General features: G+C 44.8%; 1 protein-coding gene across 6 annotated transcripts in view; it reads left to right on the top strand.

The window, feature by feature from the left end:
* The window catches only part of SNX29 (sorting nexin 29), a 213,788-nt gene that overhangs the window by 136,361 nt on the left and 53,844 nt on the right, over positions 1-23,583 (top strand). For 5 of the 6 annotated variants that reach the window (XM_053364008.1, XM_053364009.1, XM_053364012.1 and 2 more), the window contains one exon: positions 7,462-7,602. The exons of the other annotated variant lie outside the window; for it this stretch is intronic. In XM_053364008.1, coding sequence (XP_053219983.1) covers positions 7,462-7,602 — 141 coding nt within the window. The remainder of the gene's footprint in view (positions 1-7,461; positions 7,603-23,583) is intronic. 6 annotated transcript variants of the gene reach the window in all.

Below are 23,583 nucleotides of genomic sequence, written 5' to 3'. Positions count from 1 at the left end.
TAGTGGTTGGCCCAAGATCACCCAATGAATAGAGATGTGATCCTTAGTCTTCCCAGTGGTAGTCCAACTATTACCTCTGCTCTGGTTTTGAAATCTGCATTAGTGATGCACATAGAGGCAAAAACCTTTAACTACATAATTTTAAACCTGCTTCTCTTTTGTGTCTTTCCCACAAATATCATTATTTCTCCTTTGTTTTAGCTGCTTATAATACCTAATATGTCATCTCCCCATTTCCTAATCAAGGTTTTAATACAAAACCAATTTTTTTTCCTGTACTCCACTACAGAGAAAATCATAGTGTTGGTGAATCATGTAGTTCAGTGTTGCATATTAAGCTGTAACCTGTTGTTAAGTAATTAAGGATCCCAATACACTGTAATTTAATTTTTAAAAGATGGCTGAAACGTTTATTCATTTCTCCTCTAAGTTGCTAATAGGTTTACCTGGTCTTCTTTTACTTGAAAAAGAAAGAAAGAAAAAATATGATTTAAGAACTAAATTTATCAGAGGAACTTACACCAGGACCTCACACCAAAGTGATTTTCTTTAAAAAGGTATATAATTAAATATCAGGGGACACGTTACATTTTTCTGCATTGGCATCCGTATTTAAATCTTCATTATCTCAACGGGAAGTGGTAGGCACAAACTAAAATGTTTCAGTAAGTTTCATATTTGGCTCACTTGGAAAATATTGTAGGATATTGTGCAGCTGAAAAAGACAAATGTGATGATCATTGTAGTGAAACACCTTCCCTAGGAGAAAAGATTGTGTGGAGCAGGTGTGAGGAACATTTTAGCCCGCCAGATGTTGCTGAACTACAACCCCCATTATCCCTGCCCATTGGCCACAATGCTGGAGGTAATGGGCCAAAGTTTCTCCACACCTGGCTAGCCAAAATAGTGTTGTCCTGATGTTTTTGGACTAGAAGTCCTATCATCTCTGACCATTGACCATGTTTGCTAGGACTGATAGGAGCTGTAGTCCAGCAACATTGGAGGAGGACCACATTGTCTACCCTGATGTGGAAGAAGGAGATAGAGTTTGTATATTTATTCTCCCTCTCTTATAATCCTAGAACCTGGTGGGGAACTTGCATTCCTCCTGATGTTGTTGAATTCCCCCAGCCAGCATGGCCAATGGTCAGAGATACTGAAGTCCAAAGAAATCTGAAAGGCCACAAATTCCCTATCCCTGCATTAAACCCTCCTGTCAAATTAACTGACAGGAGATTCAGGACAGACAAAATATGAAAATTATTGTATCATATGGTGCAAAATTGATTTATGGAATTGGCCACCCCAGGATTTGGTGGGACACATTCATGGAGTCTAAGACTATCAGTTGGAACTAGGCGTGATGGCTATATGCCTCTTGAGTAGCAGTTGGTGGAGAACAACTGTCTTGTTAACTCCTGGATAATTCCACAGTCGATAGCCTCAACACACGAAGGGAACTGCTTTGTTGTTGTTGTTTAGTCGTGTCCAGCTCTTCGTGACCCCCGGACCAGAGCACGCCAGGCACTCCTGCCTTCCACTGCCTCCCGCAGTTTGGTGAAACTCATGTTAGTAGCTTCGAGAACACTATCTAACCATCTCGTCCTCTGCCGTCCCCTTCTCCTTGTGCCCTCCATCTTTCCTAATACCAGGGTCTTTTCCAGGGAGGCTTCTCTTCTCATGAGATGGCCAAAGTATTGGAGCCTCAGCTTCAGGATCTGTCCTTCCAGTGAGCAATCAGGGCTGATTTCCCCTGCTTATTATGAATGCATTTTATTTGCCTTGCCCCTGACATCTTTCCAGTTGGGGTGGCCTCCTCTTGGTTTGCTTCCAGTTTTAAGGACTTGCAATCCTGCCAGATTGGAGTTCTCCATGAGGGCATTATTACAGCATGTGACTGCTGATTGGGGAAAGGGGGCCATACAAATTAGTGGTTTAGTTAGATTTCAACAGCTTTCAAAACTGTGGTGTGGAAGGGTTCAGTCTTATCAGATGTTCTAGATGTTACCCACTCACCCACATGCACTGTAACTCTCCAATGGTATGCCTTTACTCTTCCATTGTCTCCCAAGACAGATGGATGCCGGTGACAGCACAACACCCACACACACCGGGAAGTTTATAATCTTCCAGTTAAACTGCATAACCTTCAATAATACACAACACAGCACCCCACCACCAACCCTTAATTTCAAAGGAGAAAAGGAATTTTGATGTGAAGAAGAGATTCAGCCTTATATTTTGCTACAAAATAAATGGCACAGAATTTATAGTCACAGCTGCATTTCAGCAATTGGAAATTTAAGCTGTCAGAGCTAGAAGTTTGGGTGTGTTTGTAATGTCTTGAAATGATCATTTGCAGAACACCTGCATTCCCTCTGGAAAAACAAATCACCAGCAATTTGAAGCAAATTAAGATATTTCTTATTTGATCGACCCTGTCTCTAATTTTTGTGCCTCTTGCTTGGAATCCAGAACTTTCCCATCAGTATATAGCTCAATTGCAACATTGTGCCAAACTGTGGATAAGGAAGCTTAGCCATAGTTTGGTTCAATGGATGATTTCTCATAATTTTCTTAAAACTAGATTGTGAGTCATCACATGTCGCCGAATCTTATTTTGTAGAATATGAATGCTCTCCCTTTATGAACCACCCTGGACCTTGTGGTCTTCATCAGATACCTTTCTCTGTGTCCCCACCTGTGGGGGGGGGATATGGAGGATAGCCACTTGGGAACAGGCCTTTTCAAGTGGAATGTTCTTCTCAGGAAGATGTGCATGTTGCCACCTCTGTCAGTTTTTAGGTGCCAGGCTAAAACCTTTATGTTCCCCGCAGACCTTGCATCAATTATCATTGCCTCCTATGGTGGTGCTCATCTTTGGAAGGTCAAAGTGTGGTTTAGGTTCTGAACTACAGTTGGTGCAAACCATGGTTTAGCATGCTATGTGATTTGACTGCGACATGGTTACTCAGAAATAAATCCCACTGCATTCATCGGGGCTTATTTCCTAGTAGGAGGGTTTAGAATCCTAATCTATCAGCAAAACCTGGAATGCTTTAATAAATATGCAGCTTGATTAACTGAAGGGTTAAGCATTTATCCAAAGGGGTGAGGGGGAACATGACATGAAATACTGTATTATTTCTCCAGGCCCTTTCATATGCTTCTTCAGCACCACATAGAAAGAAAGCAGTGTGTGCCCTTGGAGCTCTTCCTGCACTGACGGAGCATTTGTTCTATCAAAGAACACAGAGGTTACTAACCTTTTTGTGCCCTTGGGGACATTTGCAAACTGCAGCAACTGTCGTGGATAGCACATATACAAACACCCCATTCCAGTGCCTGCCGCCACCTGTTTTGTTACTACAAAATACTTCTTTCAAGCCTAATTTCAGTGGTGGGAGAGGATCCCGTGGGCACCAGGGAAAGTCTCCTGGGGCATGTGTGTGCCCATGGGCACCATGCTGGCAATTCCTGACACAATAGTGTAAGGGCATGCTTCAGTCTCATAAAAACTTTTCATACTGTAACTTTGGGTGCCATCATCTGAAGATGAGCAGCTTTTCTCTGGCTTGCACTGGTTTGGCTCAGAAGTTAGCCCCGAGGAAAGAGCAGGGAGAGAAAAGGGTCCTGTCTAGTGACAGGAGCTGGAGTCAAGCATAGGTCAGCAATAAAAAAACACGGTGTCTGTGAAGTTAACTCTTTATTTAAAGAAACCAAGTCAGCACAGGCTAAGTGATCCCAGCAACTCTTCCTGGTAGGTCTTCCCCCGATGAAGCCAATGCGAGGACTGAATGTCCCTGCTTTCCCACTGCTCTCTAAGGCCTCCTCCTCTCCAGGTCTTTCCCAAGCTGCATCTGCACACAACCAAACTGTCCTCTCTTCATTTCTCTGCATTTTCTAGGAGACTGGGGGGAGGGGAGCTGGTGGCAGCAAGAGGGAGAGACTCCCTGGATTCTTCAGCAGCCTGTCTCAACTGAGCCTCCTGAGTCTTGACCATTCTCCTCTCCAGCCTCTGCTTCAGCCTGGAGCCTGAACTGCTCTCTGCCACAGCCTCTTCCTGCTCACTAAACCCTGTTACCTCTTCTGCTTCTGACACCTCCCCCCCAGTCTGCTCCTTCCTCTTCCTCTGACCTCTCATCTTCATCCCACCACCAATCCCTTGGCTCTTCCCCTGGGGGGTTCCCCAGCTGGTGCCTCCCAGCACTCCTCTGCCTCCAGCCAGTCCATGACATCTAGAAAAATTAAAGTCTAAGGACTTGCTGAAGTTATTAGCCGAAAAGAGGACAACGAAGATGAGGGAAGGAATTGAGCTTGAGCTTGAGCTTGAGCAGCTAACAGGTTATAGTACCCATGCAACCAGCCTCAAACAGGAGTCATGTATTTAGCACACCGAAGTACGGTGGAACTTTGGTTCTTGAACACCTTGGTACTCAAACATTTTGAACGCTGAAAACCCGGAAGTAAGTGTTCCGGTTTTTAAATGTTTTTCGAAAGCTGAACGTCCGATGTGGCTGTCGGCTATTGTTTCCGAGCCAATCAGAAGCCGTGCCTTGGTTTTTGAATGTTTCAGAACCAAGGTACCACTATAGATTTCAGAAGTGTGCGGACGGGGGGGGGGAGTTCTTTCGTTTTCTCTCCTTCGTCTCTGATTCCTCCCTCCTCCCACTCTAAACATCCCTTACATAGCTCTCCCCCCGCCCCGCCCCCCCGTTGGCCCAAACAGGAGCAGTGCTGGAACTGTTCTGCAACATTTTCTTACAGGTTCCCACCTGTAAACCTTCTCTCCTGCTGATGTACTCGAGTCCCATCAACTACTAGCTGCAGTTGATTGATTGCTTCCTGCTGTTGAGAAGCACTTGACCCAATACATTGAATTACATTCAGAATATCAGGGATTTGTTCCCCGGAGCTTCCTTGTATCTTGTGCTTTGTCACTTTCATCGCCAGAGAAGCCTCCATGGCTGCTCACATTGAAAGTAGGAATGATTTGACTGGAAGGGAAGCAGATGAACCCTCCTGAGAGTCAATTTGAAAATAATGCTTTAATGGATCAGTAGTAAACTAGGCCGTGCTAAGATGCTTCGTTCTGCTGTTTCTCGTAGGGTATTTAGGGGGGGGAAAGTAATAAATTTTGAAATCACAACAAGGATCCTTAAATAAACATCTTACTGGAGGGTTTGTTTTGTTTTTCGTTACCAATGGCCAAACAGCAAGGTATACAAGGAGTTTGCTTGGCTTCCGGGGAGTTAATGAAGCTGAATCAAAGTTATTAGGGAAGCTCGTAAGAGGCTGTAGCCTGAGCAGCAAGAGCCTGTATTCATAAATGAGCACCTGCCGAATGGCTATGTGGACTCAGCATCTGTATACGTGTAGGAAGCTGCCTTCAGAAGCACAAAATAATAAACCAAAGAAGGAAATCCCATAGTAAGTTCTGCATAGGAAGCTGACTTCTACTGGGTGCATCTAGTTCAGGGGTAGCCAAAGTGGTGTTGCTGGACTACAACTCCCATCATGCCTGGCCATTGGCCATACTGCATGGGACTGATGGGGGTTAGAGTCCAACAGCGTAGAGAGGGCACCGAAGCCCATCCCTTCTGAGTCCCAATTGTGTCTTCTATGAAAGCTCTTCAAGCTTTCAAGGAGGAATTCCTCCCATCATCTTGTGCCTGATTCTTCTAACTAAAGATTCTTCTAACTAAAGATGACAGGGTTTGAACCTTAGACTTAGACCTAGCATTGAGTGATGGTCCCACTGTTGGAATGGGACCGAGATGGAAGTCGACTGGTACAGGGAGGATTATCGGTTTTTATGATTATGTATTTTCTGTTGTTATTTTATTGTGATTTTATGTTGTGAACTACCCTGAGTTCTACGGGTGTAGGGCAGTATACCAATTTAATAAATAATAAATAATATAATAAATAATAACAATATGACTCATTGCTCTTGGCTCTGTAACAACTCCCCCTCCTCTCCTAGGTTGTGTGCAAAGTTGCTTCTCTAGTCCATTTGAGAGATCTGTTGAGGAATCCTATGATGATTGTGTCATTGGTATATATGGTGCTTTGCAGAGTACAAGAGGAAGGTTTATGCCCCAAGGAGCATACAGTCTCAAATATGACATGTGGGAAGTGACAGGAAGGGAACTGGAGGCATGGGTAAAGGGGGAAAGAATCAGTCATGAGTTACAAATTCAGAAGGCACATTTGCACATTGTGCTCAGTTCCTGCTTTCAAGCTCCCCAGAGGCAAGGGCAGAGGAAGGGGGGTGCAGTGGGTGCGGGGTGCCCCAGATGTCACCACTGAGGAGGGTGACAAAATGCCCGGTGGCACCGCGAGGCCTGCAGCACACCCGAGCCACCTATCTCTCCTGGGAGAGATATGGCGAATTGGGTGCACGCAGGCTCTGAGCTGCCCTAATGGTCCACCTGATGCCTCCCCCCCCCCAGCTATAGGGAGGCTGAGTGGGAGGAGGCAGGCAGACTCCGGAGGCCCCGTGGTGCGCCCGCCCCTATGGGTGACTCACCCCACCCCTGGGTGCCCCGCCCCAGGCACCTGAGCGGCTTCCTCCGCTGCTGCCCAGAGGCATCGGTTAGCCACTGGAAGAACAGGATGCTGGACTAGATGGACCTTTAGCCTGACGCAGCAGGCTCGCCTTCTAACAGTAATATACTCAAGTATCCTGCTGGGATAGCTCAGCTGGTAGAGCACAAGACACTTAATCTCAGGATTGTGGGTTCAAGCCCCACATCTGTGCATTGCAGGGGGTGGAGTGGATGACTCTGGTGGTCCCTTCCAACTCTACAGTTATACGATTCTAAGTGCATCTTAGGATGATGTGTTGTTGCTAGAAGTGCTGTACTTGTTTTCATTGTTGGCAGTATCTTATGTTCAGGTTTGGAGGCAGAGTGTCTCATGAGGGACAGCTGACGGGGAGCAAAGGTAAAGGTAAAGGGACCCCTGACTGTTAGGTCCAGTCGCAGACGACTCTGGGGTTGCGGCGCTCATCTCGCTTTATTGGCCGAGGGAGCCAGCATACAGCTTCCGGGTCATGTGGCCAGCATGACTAAGCCGCTTCTGGCGAACCAGAGCAGCGCACGGAAACACAGTTTACCTACCCGCCGGAGCGGTACCTATTTATCTACTTGCACTGCTAGGTGGGCAGGTGAGCAGGGACTGAGCAACGGGAGCTCACCCCGTTGGGGGATTCGAACCACCGACCTTCTGATCGGCAAGCCCTATGCTCTGTGGTTTAACCCACAGCACCACCTGCATCCCTTTGAGCAAATGTAGGAAGAGGACTTTTGCTCTTGCCTCTTCCCAAAAGCCAGTGTGGGAAAACAGGGTCCTGGGCCCGATGGACTTCTAGTCTGACCCATCAGGGCTCTTCTGACATTCTGCATGGCTTGTACCATTGATTTAAAATGGATTTATTTCACAATCTACTTCCGACAGGTATATATAAGGATAAAAGATGATGAGTGGAATGTCTATCGAAGATACACGGAGTTCAGAGTCCTTCATCACAAGTTGCAGGCAAAATACCACCAAGTGAGAAGTTTTAACTTTCCACCGAAAAAGGCCATTGGGAACAAGGTAAGTGCGAATGAAAACGATGTGGATACCTTGAGATGCAAAACACATTTGCAAAGCAGGGCATTTATTTACTATTTACTATTAATTGTAGTGTTAGGAAATGCACAAATGCCTTTATATCCAACAAAGCTTTGAGACAATGAGCAAAGGAATACATGCTTGCCGAAATGGGTCAAGGAATTATCCGAGTTTAAAAAAAAAGTTTTGCAAGATAAGAATTGGAACTATATCACATGGTCACACTGCATGTGAGTTTGGGGGGAGGTTAGGGAGGAGGAGGAATGAAGGAGGAAATGAAGCACTTAATATATATTCAGCACTATAACCAACGTTGGTAAATTAGAGGACATTAAGCTCCAGGAGAGGCTGGCTGGATTTTGCCCCAAGAAGGAAGCAGCTGTGAGACTGGGGGGAAGTAGAGGCAAGGTATATGTGGATGGGCGCTCGCTCATAGGTCGGTATTGAGTACAGTCATACCTTGGGTTGCGAATGCTGCGGGTTGCACATTTTCGGGTTATGGACCGCACCAAACCTGGAAGTACCATAATGGGTTACTTCCAAGTTTCGGCGCATGTGCAGTAGTGCTAAATTGCACTTTGCACTTCCGCAGAAGACCAAATCACTTCACGCGCGTGCACAGACGCGGCGCTGCGGGTTGTGAGCGTGGATCACATTCGCAACCCAAGATTCCACTGTGTAGGGTTTCTCAGGTTGAGTTCTTCAACCTTGGGTCCCCAGACTGTTTTGGACCACAACTCCCATCAACCCTGCCCATTGGCTAGGCTGGCTGGGGGTGCTGGGAGTTGTGGTCCAACCACTGCTGGGAACCCGAAGTTGAAGAATGCTGGTCTAGCCTCTAGAGGACTTGTGGATGCTACTTAACTGGGTTTCCTCACTGAACAATTTTTATCACCTCCCCCTGCCCCCCGAATTTCCAAATCATTGGATGGTGGCCTGGAATGGGTTTGCAAATACCAGTGATGGGTTGTCTGAAGCATGTCCTTGCCCCTGCACCCCTAAATGACTCATAAATTTTGTCTGGGCTTGGCAGCTAGCTCAGATATGAGCTTGCTACCAACCTTGGCTTCTGACTGAAGTGGAGGGGCACGGGTTCTTGACTGGGCAACAACACAGCGAAGGTGCTCCAATGCAACTGTGCAGGAAGGAAGGACTCCTCCCTATTGTGCCAAGCCTTAGAGAGGCTGGAAAAACAGCATTTCAGATCTTTCTGGTGTCTAAGAGATTCCCGTCTCTTCTCCAAGCTCAGGAGAAGGACAGGGTTCATTCCACATTAGTAGAACACTGGTTCTTGTCCTTAAAAAAATGTGACTTAAAAAATGGAACTTTCGTAATTTAAGTGGTGTGTAAGTATGATCATGGGTTGATAGTAAACCAAGTTTTACTCAGAGTAGACCTGTTAAAATTAACAGAACAGTAATCTTTTCCAAGACTAGTTTTGCCCAAGAAATAAGAAATGTAGCCATAAAATCCTAGTTTGTCTACATCTAATGGTAGCCTCCCCCCCAAAAAAATGTAATTTAAAGATTTTGTTCTGTGTTATAAGGTGGTCCTTCATTGTCTCCTTAAAAGTTCTGATGCTCTTCACTATTTTCCATTCAGATTTTTTCCTTGCATATGTATTGCATCTTTTCACAAGTCTTTTACCGGCACTTCTCAGAAGATCATTTGTATCATTTTTCTTTGCCATTGAAGGACATGTACTTTTTGCTTTTGAGTGTCTGGTTGGAAAAGTCAAAATTCACACTCATAATCCAGTGCAAAATAAGATGTTAAAAATCCACACCTTAAAAAAAGCTGACAGTTACCTCAGAGGCAGAATCACCCTTGTCGACATCCTTGTCGCTCCCTTTTCGCACACTAGCAGTGATGCTGTTTCGTTTGGGCTGAATAAGAGAACACCACTTCCCTTAGCTGAACCTTGGCTACTGTCATGATCGCAGCTAGAGTAATCTGAACATTTATATTATCCAGAAGAGTTTGCAAGGTGTTCTAGAAGACATCTTCTTGAAATTAATTGAGTAGTCTGGCACAATGCCGGGTACAATCCATCTCCATCCCTTGAAGGCGATGGCAAAATGCCCAGGAAGTAGTTCACCATCCTGTCCTTCTGTGAAATAAAGTGTATTCAGAGCAATGCTGGGAATTTACAAGAATTGCCAATGTGTCTTGTGTTTTTACCTAGAGCTGTGGTGAACTTTTCTTGGAATGCAGTTTTTTGAGTGGATTTGAGAGAGTTCTGTTTCTTGTCCTTCTTGGGATTTTCTCCGAATAGTCTCTACCATTTGGGGAGACAACTGGCACACATACGCAGCCGATTTACACTGGGAGGGAGGGCCTTACAAAATGGCGGCCAGGTTGCCAACGCAGTGGACGCTGCCACTGGTTGTGGCAACCAAGGCAAAGGACAACCTTGGAGGGTGGGGGAAAGGGAAGCTGTGGCACTGCCCATGGTGGGCCCTATCCCCGAAAAAATGTGGGATATCTTATTCTCTTGTTGGATATATTTGGTGAAATTATCCTCCCAGTTTCTCTGCTTGCGGAAGGTTTTGATCGGTCATGGATGATACGGCTGATAACGACTCTCAACTCTGAATATTATGTTCTTGCTCCACTGTCAGAGGCAGTATGCACCTGAATTACAAGTGAGTAGAATATTCAGGTCTTGCAGATTCCCATAGGAATCCTGTTGCCCAGCATGAGAAAAGGATGTTGTACTAGATGTGGTCCATTTAACTGTGGTTAGACTGTTTTTTTTGAGCCTGCAGTATGTTTCGTTTTATAGTACAAGTTTCGTTTTATCATTGATACTGCTGATATTTTACTGTTGTGTCCTGTGGTTTGTAGTGACACGATTTGTCTCTTTTTATGTAAACCGCTCCGAAGCCACTTGTAATTATTATTATTATTATTATTATTATTATTATTATTATTATTATTTATTTATACCCCGCCCATCTGGCTGGGCCTCCCCAGCCACTCTGGGCGGCTTCCATAAAAACCAAAAATACAGTAAAATATCACACGTTAAAAACTTCCCTGAACAGGGCTGCCTTAAGATGTCTTCTGAATGTCAGGTAGTTGTTTATCGCTTTGACATCTGCTGGAAGGGCGTTCCACAGGGCGGGCGCCACTACCGAGAAGGCCCTCTGCCTGGTTCCCTGTAGCTTTGCTTCTCGCAATGAGGGAACCGCCAGAAGGCCCTCAGCGCTGGACCTCAGCGTCCGGGCAGAATGATGGGGGTGGAGACGCTCCTTCAGGTATACTGGACCGAGGCCGTTTAGGGCTTGTGACAAAAAGTGGTATATAAGAACTAGCAATTCTTGTTGTTATTGTTATTATTATTACCATATTTATGTGAATCTAATGCACCATTGAATGTAATGTGCACCTCAATTTTCAAAACCTTGAAACCAAAAAAGTATTTGTTGGTGAACGTAAATGTGCCATCAAATCTAATGCTCACCCTAATTTTTGTGACATAATTTGACCCGAAAAGAGAGGCAGCAATGCTTCTGAGGATCAGTTGCTGGAAACCACAGGAGCAGAGTTCGAATCCTGCTTGCTGGTTTCCCACAAGCATCGGGTCGGTGAGTGTGAGGACAGGATGCTGGACTAGATGGGCCTTGGCCTCATCCAGCAGGCTCTTTTTGCATTCCTATGGGGGGAAATAGGAATGTGCCTATATACAGCAAGCGTGTGAAGAGTACAGCAGTACCGTATCTCCTCCTGAATAACCTCTTCAGGGATGCCTCATGCATTTTGCTTTGGATTCTGTCAGCGTGGCCTCTGATTCGATTCTTGCTCTTTCATCCATAACTGAGGGGGCGTAGAAGTTAGTAAAGATTGAACATTGGGTCTTTTCATCTTGGAGATTAGGATGCATTTGCCATTGCTGCTGTGAGTCCTACTACTCTGAAGTCCTGCTTTGGGGAGATAATCCAAAATAACATCTTGTATACACGTATCTGTTGTTCCATCTGACTGTCTCAAAGGACAGGAAAGCAGTATTATTTCGCCCTGCGCATTTCTGTGTGTTTCTCCGCAATGGAGAAGAGGAAAGAAAACAAATGCCTGTAACTTTTGTCTTATTAACATTTTATTTAATATGAGAAACTAGTGCTGTAGTGGAGACGAAATGAAGAGGAGTGCAGCTCCAATATGTTTTTGTGGCAAGAGCGGTGGCATCATTTGCCAGAGCTTTGGTAACTAACGAATCCTTCTTGCTCTGGTGAGTGAATGAGGTGATAAGGAGGCTTTCAAGTTTGTTTGTAACAGATTAGCATAGGAGAAAGGGGGAGGGAATAATCTGGCAGAGCCTAGATGCATATTTTCTTTTCTTTGATGGGGTTTCCTGTTCCCCACCCCTAGCAAATTAAACAATAACACTTCTTTGTAAGACTATTTACACTTCCAATTAAAAGTCAAAGGTTGCACTTCAGGTGCCTGGATATCTTTTGTTTAAAGCTTGGTGTGTTTTACAGGAAGCTATGTATAGGATTGCAGTTACCCTGATCCTAATAAATGGGGTATTGTGCTATGTACTCCCAATCCTTAAGGTGTGGGTTGTGTGTGTGTAGACAGAGAAGAGAATGAGATAGGTGTGTATGTGTGTGTTTGTGTGTGTTTGTGTGTGTGCGACAGATTAGCATGGAAGAAATCACAAAATCAGGAAAATAGTCATATATAGTCAGCACAGCAGCCTGCATTAAAATAATAATAATTCCTTGGTCAAGGGAGTGGCTTGGGAACTGTCATGATGAGTTCCTGCACTTCAAAATGACGATGCAGCATGTAATATGAACAGAAATATAAACATTAAACAAAATGAAATAATGCATCCCTAATTTTTATTTCATTTTGTTTAATGTTTATATTTCTGTTCATATTACATGCTGCGTCGTAAGCAGCCCTGTGCTCTCAAGGAAAGGATGGGATATAAAATAATAACAGTAATAAATAATAATCCTCAATATTCTTTAAATGTTGAGAAATGTTGTGGGTATCAGCAAGCAGAGTCAATGACCATGGATGTTAGGAATTAACAGTTCAGCAACATTGGGGGGGGGGGTCAAAGGTACCCCACACCTGGCATATAGGAACTTAGGAAGCTGCCTTATATACCAGGTCAGGCTATTGATGCCCCTAAGGCCTGGGGGCCGGATCCGGCTCAATCGCCTTCTAAATCTGGCCCAGAACCAGCGTGTTTTTACATGAGTGGAATGTGTGCTTTTATTTGAAATGCATCTCTGGGTTACTTGTGGAGCATAGGAATTCGTTCACACACACCCCCTTATAGTCCGGCCCCCCACAAGGTCTAAGGGACAGTGGACTGGCCCCCTGCTGAAAAAGTTTCCTGACCCCTGCTCCAGCCCAATACCATCTTGTAGTGTGTCTGGCAGCTGCTCTCCAGGGCCTAAAGCAGAGCCTCTTTCTCATTACCAGCTTGCTCCCTCCTGGTCCTTTTAACTGCAGATGCCAGGGATTTCTCAGAGGAAGTGCGGCTTGCAAAGCAAGGCCCTTCCACTGAGCTCTAGTCCTTCCCCATTTAATTAGATGGCACCTTTTCGCTCTCGTAACAGCAGATTTTAAATCCCTGTCAGACTTTGCTCCAGAGCTGGGGTGAATTATACAGGTAGCTGTGGCACAGACTGTTCCAGTTAAATTAAGCTGGCCTGGAAGCTAGGCACACCGTGCTTTTAGAATCCATGAGGTAAACATGGATGAATATACTTTTGTTTCTGATATTGCCGGTTCTCTTCCCTCCCATCATTTCTTCCAGGAATGCTAGTAGAGTTTTAAATCCCAGAGCACGCAACCTGAGCGTTTGTGTGTGGGAGAGATATGAAATCCTGTATTTGGCTAAGAAAGCTAAGAAAGAGTGTCGATAGTTGCTGCCGTCATATTATCTGAATTACAAGTAAGTGGCTTCTTCTTTAGTAGCTGCTGATAGAAACTATCTAGACAGCACAAGCAGAGTTGAGAGATGTGTCGCTCTGCTTTAAGGATGTGTCAAAACAGAAGCGGATCTTCATCTTTTAATGATGGTGTGTATTCAATTCTGTAGAAAGAGAATAAAATCAGAGTTAGACCAAAAGTTGGCCTACATGCAGGACATCTGTTTTCTCTCTGGTCCGACTTTCAGGATTTCAGGTAGACACGGTTTTCAAGCGAAAAAAGAAAGCGACTTCTCTTTGGCTCAGAGCTTCCAAGTGAGAGAATTGCAGAGAACTAAGGTTATTCCCCTATCCAGAAAACATTTCCTTGGCAGAGTAGACCATGTCTCTCATTTTTGCTCCATAATCCAGCTGTCTGGCTTGAAGTCAGTCTCAATGAAGTGTGCGTAATAGGTTCTGACCATCTAGCCTCGACAAGTACTTGGGTGGCTTCATTCTGTGCTACCTGAAGTTTTGGGGTTCTGTTTATTTTTATTTATTTGTTAAAATCGTATGTGTGTGCATAATGTTTTCGGTATGTAGAAGGGAATTCTTTCAAGGACTAGAGGTTCTTTATTATCTCTCTCTCTCTCTCTCTCTCTCTCTCTCTCTCTCTCTCTATCATCTATCTATCTAATTACTATTCATTAAATTTGTAGACCACCCTTCATCACATGGCAGTTCACAACATAAAATAAATAAATATGGAGATCTGGGAAAGGCATTGCTGCTGTTTTAGCAGAGGCATTCTGAATTGATTCGAAAAACAGAGATGTAACTTGAAGGACAGCCAAGCAAGATGCACAACTTCAGTTGGCCCTCAGAGTGCATCTATGTAACTGTTTTTCATGCGGGCGAAATAGTCTTTATTATTGCATCCCTCTAAAATTCATGCCTCATCTAAATCTCGTTAACATATTTTCAAATTAATTCATCTGATCGTTTGCCAAATGTCTGCCATTTGTAGAGAACGGTATCAAAATTTATGTGGCCAGTTCTTCCACATAACTGCGCAAATAGCCCCATTCACATTTCCGCAGGTGTCATGTCTGGCCCATCAGCGCCGAAGACGTGAATCGATTAGTTGCGGACTCTTTAAGAAAGACATAAAATAGCCATTATGTTTCATGTCCTATCAAGTCACAGTTAACGAGTATTAATGGAAGCAATTTAGGCTTAAGAATGATCTGATATTTTAAGGAGGCAATTCTACATCAGAGAGGACATTTTCACTTATTGAGTGTGTGCCTATTTATTTATTTGTATTTAAAAGTAAGAGAAAAGGATATGGGCACCAGAAGGAGGTTATTTTTATAGGAGCTGCCTATGAAGTCAGATATCAAAGGCCCAGCTCATAATACAGTGGACCCTCGGGTTACGTTACCTTCGGGTAAAGTAACTTTTGGGTTGCGAACGTGGCGCGCATGTGCAGAAGCGCTCTATCACACCATGCACGTGTGCAGAAGCAGCGCCTCATGTTGCAGACTTTTTGGGGTACATACAGGCCCCTGGAACGAATTAAGTTCGTATCCAGAGGGTCCACTGTAGTAACCAAAGGTATTAAATGCAACTGGGGCAAACTGTTTTTGCAGAATTTATATCCTGTGCCATGGACTAGCTGGATGCAGAGGGGGTGGTGGGGAGGCACCAGCTGGGGAACCCCGAAGGGGACCCCCAGGGGAAGAAAGCTCAGAGCCAGGGGACTGGTGGGGGGACGACGATGAGTGGTCAGGGGAAGAAGAGAGAGCAGACTGGGAGGAGGTGGTGTCGGAAGCTGAAGAGGCAACAGGGTTTAGTGAGCAGGAAGGGACCGGGGCACAGAGCAGTACAGATTCAGAGGCTGGAGGGGAGTGGGGCCAAGAGACAGAGATGAGTCTTGCCCTCCTAGAACACACAAAGAAGTGAAGACGGCAGAGCAATGAGAGGCAAGCCGAAGGAGCCTTAGGTTGCTGGGGAAGGAACTGTGGGAGGAGCCTTAGAGAAGGCTGGGAGCTTCAGACTCACTGGGGCAAGCCCTACGGAGAAGTGTTGTTGGGATCACTAGGCCTGTGCTGTTTTGGTTTCTCAGAATAAAGAGTTCACTCCACTGACACTGGTTTTTTACTTTATTGCTGACCTACTCCTGACTCTGTCTCCTGACACCCACCCACCCTTCAGTGAATACTTCAATGTTGGCTTATAGTGTGTCTGACCATTGGTCCACCCATCCTAGTATTGTTGCTACAGGGAAAAGCAGTAGCTCTGTGGCAGAGCATCTGCTTTGGATGAAGGACATCCCAGGTTCAGTCCCCAACGTTTCCATCTGACATGCCCGAGAGAGTCTCTGCCAGTCACTATAAATACCGAGCAAGATAGACCCGTGGATCGACACAGCATAAGGCATCTTCTTGTGTTCCTATGCCATCTCTGACTGGCAGCACCTTCTCATATTCATCTATCCGGAGATGCTGGCGATCAAACGTGGGACCTTCTGTGTATAAAGCAGGCAGAGGCAAACTTGGTCCTCCAGATGTTTGGGGACTACAACTCCCATCATCCCTAGCTAACAGGACCAGTGGTCAGGGATGATGGGAATTGTAGTCCCAAAACATCTGGAGGGCAAAGTTTGCCTATGCCTGATATAAAGCATGTGCTCTAATACTGACTTGACCTCCACGTAGTTCTCATCGCTTCAGTTATTGCCTTTAAAAAATAAACAAAGGGGGGGGAGTTTGCAGTGATGTACTGAAAAATCACCAGACTTCGTGTGCTGCAGGGTCACTTCCCTAGGTAGCATTTGAAACAGTCTCCTGCTGTTGGCATGCGTGAATCAGGCCTGAGAGATGCAACTTGCAAGGCAGGAATGGAAGGAGACTTCTGGGCAAGCAGTCCATGAAGAGGACCTTGACATGGTTGAGGAGGAGTGAAGCAGCTCAGTGAGTACATTGAAAAAGGAGCAGGTAATCGGATCATTGTGTACAGAAGAGAGAGCATGGACGGAGGTGTAATGGAAGATGGATGGGAGGGTATAGTCAAAGGTGACTCCAAGGTTGTGTGGAGAAATGACAGAAGCATTTCCCCCCAGCAATGGATAGTTTCGGAAGTGAGAGCAAATTTGCTGGCAAGATTAACAGCTCCGTCTAGCATATCTCAGTGGAGACAGACATCTTGTCAGCAAGACAAGACTTCTGGAATTGGATTGAAAGATGTAGAACAGCAGGCTTGGGTGTCATCAGTGATGACTGCAGAAACTGTGAATGTGATAATCTTCCTTGACTCTTATTAAGATTGGGTTGTGAGATACTCCTTCTTGTGGGGGAGGGGAATAGACTAAGGGTAGATGGTATATTTGTTGGATGATTCTGTTCCATTTTAGGCCCCATCTGCACTATATGTTTAAAGCAGGATCATATCAATTTAAATATTCATGGTTGCCCCCAAAGAATTCTGGGTACTGTAGTAGCCAAGAGTTGTTAGGCGACCCCTATTCTCACAGAGCTACACTTCAGAGTTTCAGGGCTACAATTCAGAGACAGGGTGGTGTAGTGCTTAGTGTCGGACTAGAACCTGGCAGACCAGGGTTCGAATCCCCACTCGGCCAAGAAACTTGCTGGGTTAATGTAACTTCCTTTCAGCCTAACCAACCTCACAGCATTGTTGTGGGGAATTAAATGAAGAGGGGGAGAACCATGTACAGTGGTACCTCGGGTTAAGTACTTAATTTGTTCCGGAGGTCCGTACTTAACCTGAAACTGTTCTTAACCTGAAGCACCACCTTAGCTAATGGGGCCTCCTGCTGCTGCCACGCCGCCGGAACACGATTTCAGTTCTCATCCTAAAGCAATGTTCTTAACCTGAAGCACTATTTCTGGGTTAACGGAGTCTGTAACCCAAAGCGTATGTAACCCGAGGTACCACTGTATATCACCTCGGTTGGAGTGGGGGGGGGGGGGAGAGAGAAGAGATGGGATATAAATGCAATAAATAAAATTTTACAAATTGAAGAAATTCCCAGGGGGGCTTAATAATAAACCCATCTTTTGAAGAAACTCTGGGATTTGTAGCTCTGTGAGAGGAATAGGGGTCTCTTAACACCTCTCAACACCCTTAACAAACTATAGACCCCAAGATTCTTTGGGCAAAGCAAGTGACCATTTTAAGTGGTAATAAAGTGCTTTAAATGCAGATTGGGCCTCATTCTTAGTGCAGTGACACACACAAGAACTCCGCCCCCCACTTCTGTCTAGATAGGGTTAATATGATTATGATACACTGATCTGAGTTGTTATGTGATGCATGTTTTTGTAGATTACATAGCAATTTGCAAACTCAAAAACAAATTGACTCCAGTTACACAGTACTGGTTATCTCTCAGCCTTAATGCTTAAGCCTTCTTTTGTTAGGAAAATGCATCAGTGACTTAAATCTCTGAAACTAATGGGAGCAAAATGATTCTAATAAATTTTTAAATATATAGCTTGGAGACGATTTCCCAAAAGTGCATTCCAAATAACGTGCAGTGATATTTTTTAAACATGTCATTCTGAATGCAATTTAGCTTTGGCTTGCATACCTGTTTAAATAAGAGCAGCGAAGTACTTGAAAATCTTGTCACATTTATTGACTTAGTTACTTTCTCCTAGAATCTTCTTGTGCTCACAAGGCAAGAAGAATAAAATAAATAAATGTTAAGCCTGCTTTGAGACACTTCATAACTCTTTCAAGTGAAGTTTGTTGCTGATGTGGTTGTCTGAATATTCTGTTTGGAAGTAAAATGTTTGCTAAAATACACAAGTTTGTGAAGTGCTACAAGATTGTCTTGTCACTACAGGGCATTGTGGGAAATAAAAATGGCAGCTCCACCATACCCAGCCAGGGCAGGTGTCAGTGGTGGAGAGGTTTTCCAGGTCAGGAGCATCCCAGACTCCTGAGATTTCAGGACCTAAACCTGAGACCTAGAAATGGCCCACAGTGGTGCATACCCTCCAACATTTCTCTGATGAAAATAGGGACGTTCCATTCCATAATGATAATTTTACTATTTATACCCCACACATCTTTCTGGGTTGTCCCAGCTACTCTGGGCAGCTTCCAACATATATAGAAACATAATAAAACATTTAAAAAACCTTCCCTATACAGGATTGCCTTCAGACGGCTCGGATAACTCCATACCCTCCAACATTTCTCCAATGAAAATAGAGACAGTCTAAGGAAAAGGGGGACATTCCACGATCAAATTAGAAACCAGGACGGCTTCTCTAAATAAGGGACATCCCTGGAAAATAGGGACACTTGGAGGGTCTGGTGGTGTAATTAAGTGTGACACACTAAGCATTAACTACAGTCACTGAGAGCATATTATTCAAATAAAAAACAGTCTAATGACTGAGTACATATGTCACTGGTTGGACATTAAGATAGAAAGCTAAATGGAGTGTTCATTCCTTCTTACCTGCTTAGGGAGCCTGTGCTGGGAAGACACTCCTTTCGAAGTGTCATAATCCAGTGGCCTTCATGTAGTTCATAACTCTGTTAGCTTGTGAAAAATAACTTCTGTAATTGTCAGAGGTCAAATGAAACACAAGTTGTGAAAGGATTTTAAGAATATTTTTTGGTCTGTCCTAAAATCATGGTTGGAAGATTTTGAGCTGCGCAAATAAACCATGATATTAAACCCACTGAATAATAATAACAACAGCAACTACAGCAACAACAACATATTTATTTATACCTTGCCTTTTTCCCTCACAAGAAAATGAACAAGACTAAGTTAGGTCCATTAATTTCTCCACTTAACTGTTCTTAATTTTTAAAATGGTTGTAACCTGTCCAGGGACCTGCTGGTGAAAGGTAATACATTTAACAATAATGATAATTTTTCAGGCAGACAAAATCTGGAACCTCTGTTTTTGTGCCCACCTTCCAGTTGTTTATTTGAACATGATACCGGGTAAAATAGCTTTAGCCGAAAGCAAACTTTGGGCTTACTTTGAAACACACACTTCGAGCTTTATGTCAGCTTGGATGCCTTTAAAAGAGGATTAAACAAATTCATGGAGGATAAGGCTGTCAGTGGTTACCAGCCACAATGACTATGCTTTTCCCCCATAGTCAGAGTCAGCAATGCTTCTGAATACCAGTTGCTAGAAACCATAGGAGGAGAGAGTGTTGTTAGGTTTGAGTTCTGCTTGCAGATTTTCTACAGGCATCTGGTCGGCCACTGTGAGAACAGGACGCTGGACTAGATGAGTCACTGGCCTGATCCAACAGGCTGTTCTTGTGTCAGAGGGGCATGCAGGCTTCAAGCTGGTGTGTGTGTGTGTGTGTGTGTGTGTTTATTGACCTCAAACTACTGGGCAGTAGCACCCCACCAGGCTGGTGCAAAAGTGTAATACAGTGGTACCTTGGGTTACAGACGCTTCAGGTTACAGACGCTTCAGGTTACAGACTCTGCTAATCCAGAAATAGTACCTCGGGTTAAGAACTTTGCTTCAGGATGAGAACAGAAATTGTGCAGTGGCAGCGGGAGGCCCCATTAATTAAAGTGGTGCTTCAGGTTAAGAACAGTTTTAAGTTAAGAACAGACCTCCATAACGAATTAAGTTCTTAACCCGAGGTTCCACTGTACTATGGTTAACAGTGCTTCCCTCTCTGCCTCTGCTGTGTCAGATCACAACTTGGGTTAGCAGGATTTGGGATTGCCATGGGTATTTTTAAGGACATGTGAAATCATTCGGGCACGGGGCCTGGAGAGAGGAAGGTTATGATTTCAGGTCAAAGCTTAAGCGAGGAAGGCAAGTTGAAGTACATTGTGTGAAGTATTTATAGCGTTGATAAAAAGAAATTCGAGGTGGGATAGTATGCTCTCTGTTGCTGTTGTAGCAGTCACTTGAGAACAAGAAAATGAGTGAGATGTTTTCAAAGGGCAGCTGAAATCACCTTGAGCTTTTAAAGCACGGAGGGGCGGGGAATTCCTGTATGTTTCTGCAATTTTCTGAAAATTACAAATTAAGATTCATGGCCTTTTTATATGCAGCCTTTCTGCAAAGGCACTTAAGGTACTCTTCACTTTAAAAGGACACACACATGCGCTGTAATTAAGTGTCTGTCTGCCTGAGCACATGGGTCTTCTTAGCTCCGTAGTAGATCATCCATCTTGGATGCTAGATGTCCCAGGTTCAGTTCCCAGCATTTCCAGGTGTGGCTGGGAAAATCCCGTATCTGAAACACCTGAAGAGGAACTACCAGTCAGTGTACTTAGCTAGACAGACCAAAGGTTTGATGTGGTATAAGGCATTTTCATAGGTTCCTATATCCCTAGTTCCAAGGAAGGGGCAGAAAGAGCTGCTCCATTCATCAGTGACCCTCAGAGGCTTCCCCATTCCTGCCTTATTTGCTTGCCCTCTTCTTCTGGGTCCAGTCTATGCAGCCACTCAAAGGGAGAGTGGAAGGCAAGAAAATAGTGACGCTCCCATTTCCCAACTCTTGTCATTGTTCACTTGCTTGGATAGGAAATGACAGCAAATAGCTGTCCCGTTGTGGTAGGTAAGTAAAGTTGTTTGTTGTTGGCATGCATCTGTCTCGAGAAACAATGTAGTGCGTCTCAAGGGGGTGAAGTCAAACCACGACATTGGTGCTGACCTTTAAAGCCCTAAACGGCCTCGGTCCTCTATACCTGAAGGAGTGTCTCCACCCCCATCGTTCAGCCCGGACACTGAGATCCAGCGCTGAGGGCCTTCTGGCAGTTCCCTCATTGCGAGAAGTGAGGTTACAGGGAACCAGACAGAGGGCCTTCTTGGTAGTGGCGCCCTCCCTGTGGAATGCCCTCCCTTCAGATGTGAAGGAAATAAGCAGCTATCTTATCTTTAAAAGACATCTGAAGGCAGCCCTGTTTAGGGAAGTTTGTAATATTTAATGCTGTATTGTTTTTAACACCCCAGAGTGGCTGGGGAAACTTAGCCAGATGGGTGGGGTATAAATAGTAAATTATTATTATTATTATTATTATTATTATTATTATTATTATTATTAGCACCAAAGTGACCTCCCCAAGGCGCAAGTCTGGGCAGTGTGTATGGTGGTCCTGGGCTGCCCAGACGAAAAGACCTCCCTCTTGACTTCACTGATGTGTGTCATGGGCCATGAATCAGCTTCACCTGCTGAACAGCAGCCTGAAGGGGGAGAAGGCTGAAGCCAGGTGGTTCTCATCAGTGCCTCCTCCTCTGTGTCCTTGAAGGCTGATCAGCTGCAGGTGGAGTCACTCTGCCTTCTCCCCCTTCAGGCTGCTGTTGAGCAGGCGAAGCTGACTCCTGGCCCACGACACACTGATTCAAAGGAAAAGCAGAGCAATACATTTGGCACCTGCTTGGCTTCAGGAGTTGTTGGAAGGAGATGGCGTCCATGGCACCCTCCAACCGTCTTAGGGACTCCACTCCAGATTTGTGTAGAGTTTGCTCCAGAGCTTTCCAAACTTTTTATGTTGGCGACAACACTTTTTAGACAGGCATCATTTCAAAAAACCAGTGTTTTCCGTCTCCTAGATGGGCCACCTCCACAGGTTGACAAGCCTCACCTGCCTCTCACTTCCCTCTACGGCAGGCATAGGCAAACTCGGCCCTCCAGATGTTTTGGGACTACAACTCCCATCATCCCTGACCACTGGTCCTGTTAGCTAGGGATGATGGGAGTTGTAGTCCCAAAACATCTGGAGGGCCGAGTTTGCCTATGCCTGCTCTACAGCATGTGCAGAAACTGCCTTCTGGACCGCTGGACCCACTATTGGTCTTGTCCGCTCAATCCATCGGAGCCTGTCTTCACATGCAAGGCGTGTCCCTAACTCACTGATAGTTTGAGAGCCATTGGCTGCCCTCACCTGGTTTAGCTGGCCAGTGGAAGCCGTTCCAGGGTGTGGCTGCTGTCATATTCTGACAGCTTCAAGGAGCCACCGTTGAGAGCTGAATGCAGGGTGGAGGTGTGTTAAATTATCCTCATAGAGCTAACTTGATAAATTTAAAGCCAGGGCAGCCCTCTTTGGTTGTATTTAAAAAAGAAAAGAAAAAAAGAATGGACTAGACATGTTTCCACAGTATGCTCTGACTTCACTGAGTTTGAGTCCTGATCCATCTTCTGGTATAAAAAAATGAAAGTGCTCCCTTAGCTCTTGTTCCCTAAGACTGCCTTCCTTAGCAGCTAGTTTTGCCAGGCTGCACAGCAAAGGATTACATTAGAGCAGAGTGTAGTTTTTGGTCCTCAGCGGAATGCAGTCATCAGGGTGTCTATGTGGCAAAATAAAATAAAGAATGTCTTTTGAATTATCTATTTAGCTGGCTGGATAACACAGAGAATCATGCTGCTTATAGTAGCCTGTGGAAGGGACAGTATTAGGAACGTCTTCGATGAAACACCTCAGCCCATGTTAACCATCTGTTAGGCAATAATGTCGGTTTAAGACCAGCTGTGATTTGCAAAACCTCAAATTCCTGGTGGAACTTTGCTCTCCTGTTTTGGTTTTGAGTTTATCAATCAGAATTTGTGAATCTCCAGTTACTTGGGCTTCCTTTCCTGCAACCTGCAAAGAAAGAAAAACGTGCCACAAAGAAAATATCTGTATCCACAGATAAAGGTTTAGTGTGCTCTTGTAGCTGAATGATGCTGTAGTGTTCAGAAGTAGTAGCTATAGATCATGGGTAGGCAAACTAAGGTCGGGGGCCCGGATCCGGCCCAGTCACCTTCTCAATCCGGCCCGCGACGGTCCGGGAATCAGAGTGTTTTTACATGAGTAGAACGTGTCCTTTTATTTAAAATGCATCACTGGGTTATTTGTGGGGCATAGGAATTCGTTCATTTTTTTTCTTTTCAAAATATGGTCCAGCCTTCCACAAGGTCTGAGGGACAGTGGACTGGCCCCCTGCTGAAAAAGTTTGCTGACCCCTGCTATAGATGGAGTAGTCTCCCTGGATGGAGCCGCAGATGGACTCTAAAAAGAGAGGCTGCAGGTGGAAGTGTCTTCATCATGGTGCCCTTCTGCCTGTGGAGCACACTCCCT

Source organism: Podarcis raffonei, chromosome 14 (assembly GCF_027172205.1).
Source record: "Podarcis raffonei isolate rPodRaf1 chromosome 14, rPodRaf1.pri, whole genome shotgun sequence".
Lineage (NCBI taxonomy): Eukaryota > Metazoa > Chordata > Lepidosauria > Squamata > Lacertidae > Podarcis > Podarcis raffonei.
The sequence above is the reverse complement of the archived record's forward strand: the minus strand, read 5'-3'. Positions and strand labels throughout refer to the sequence as shown.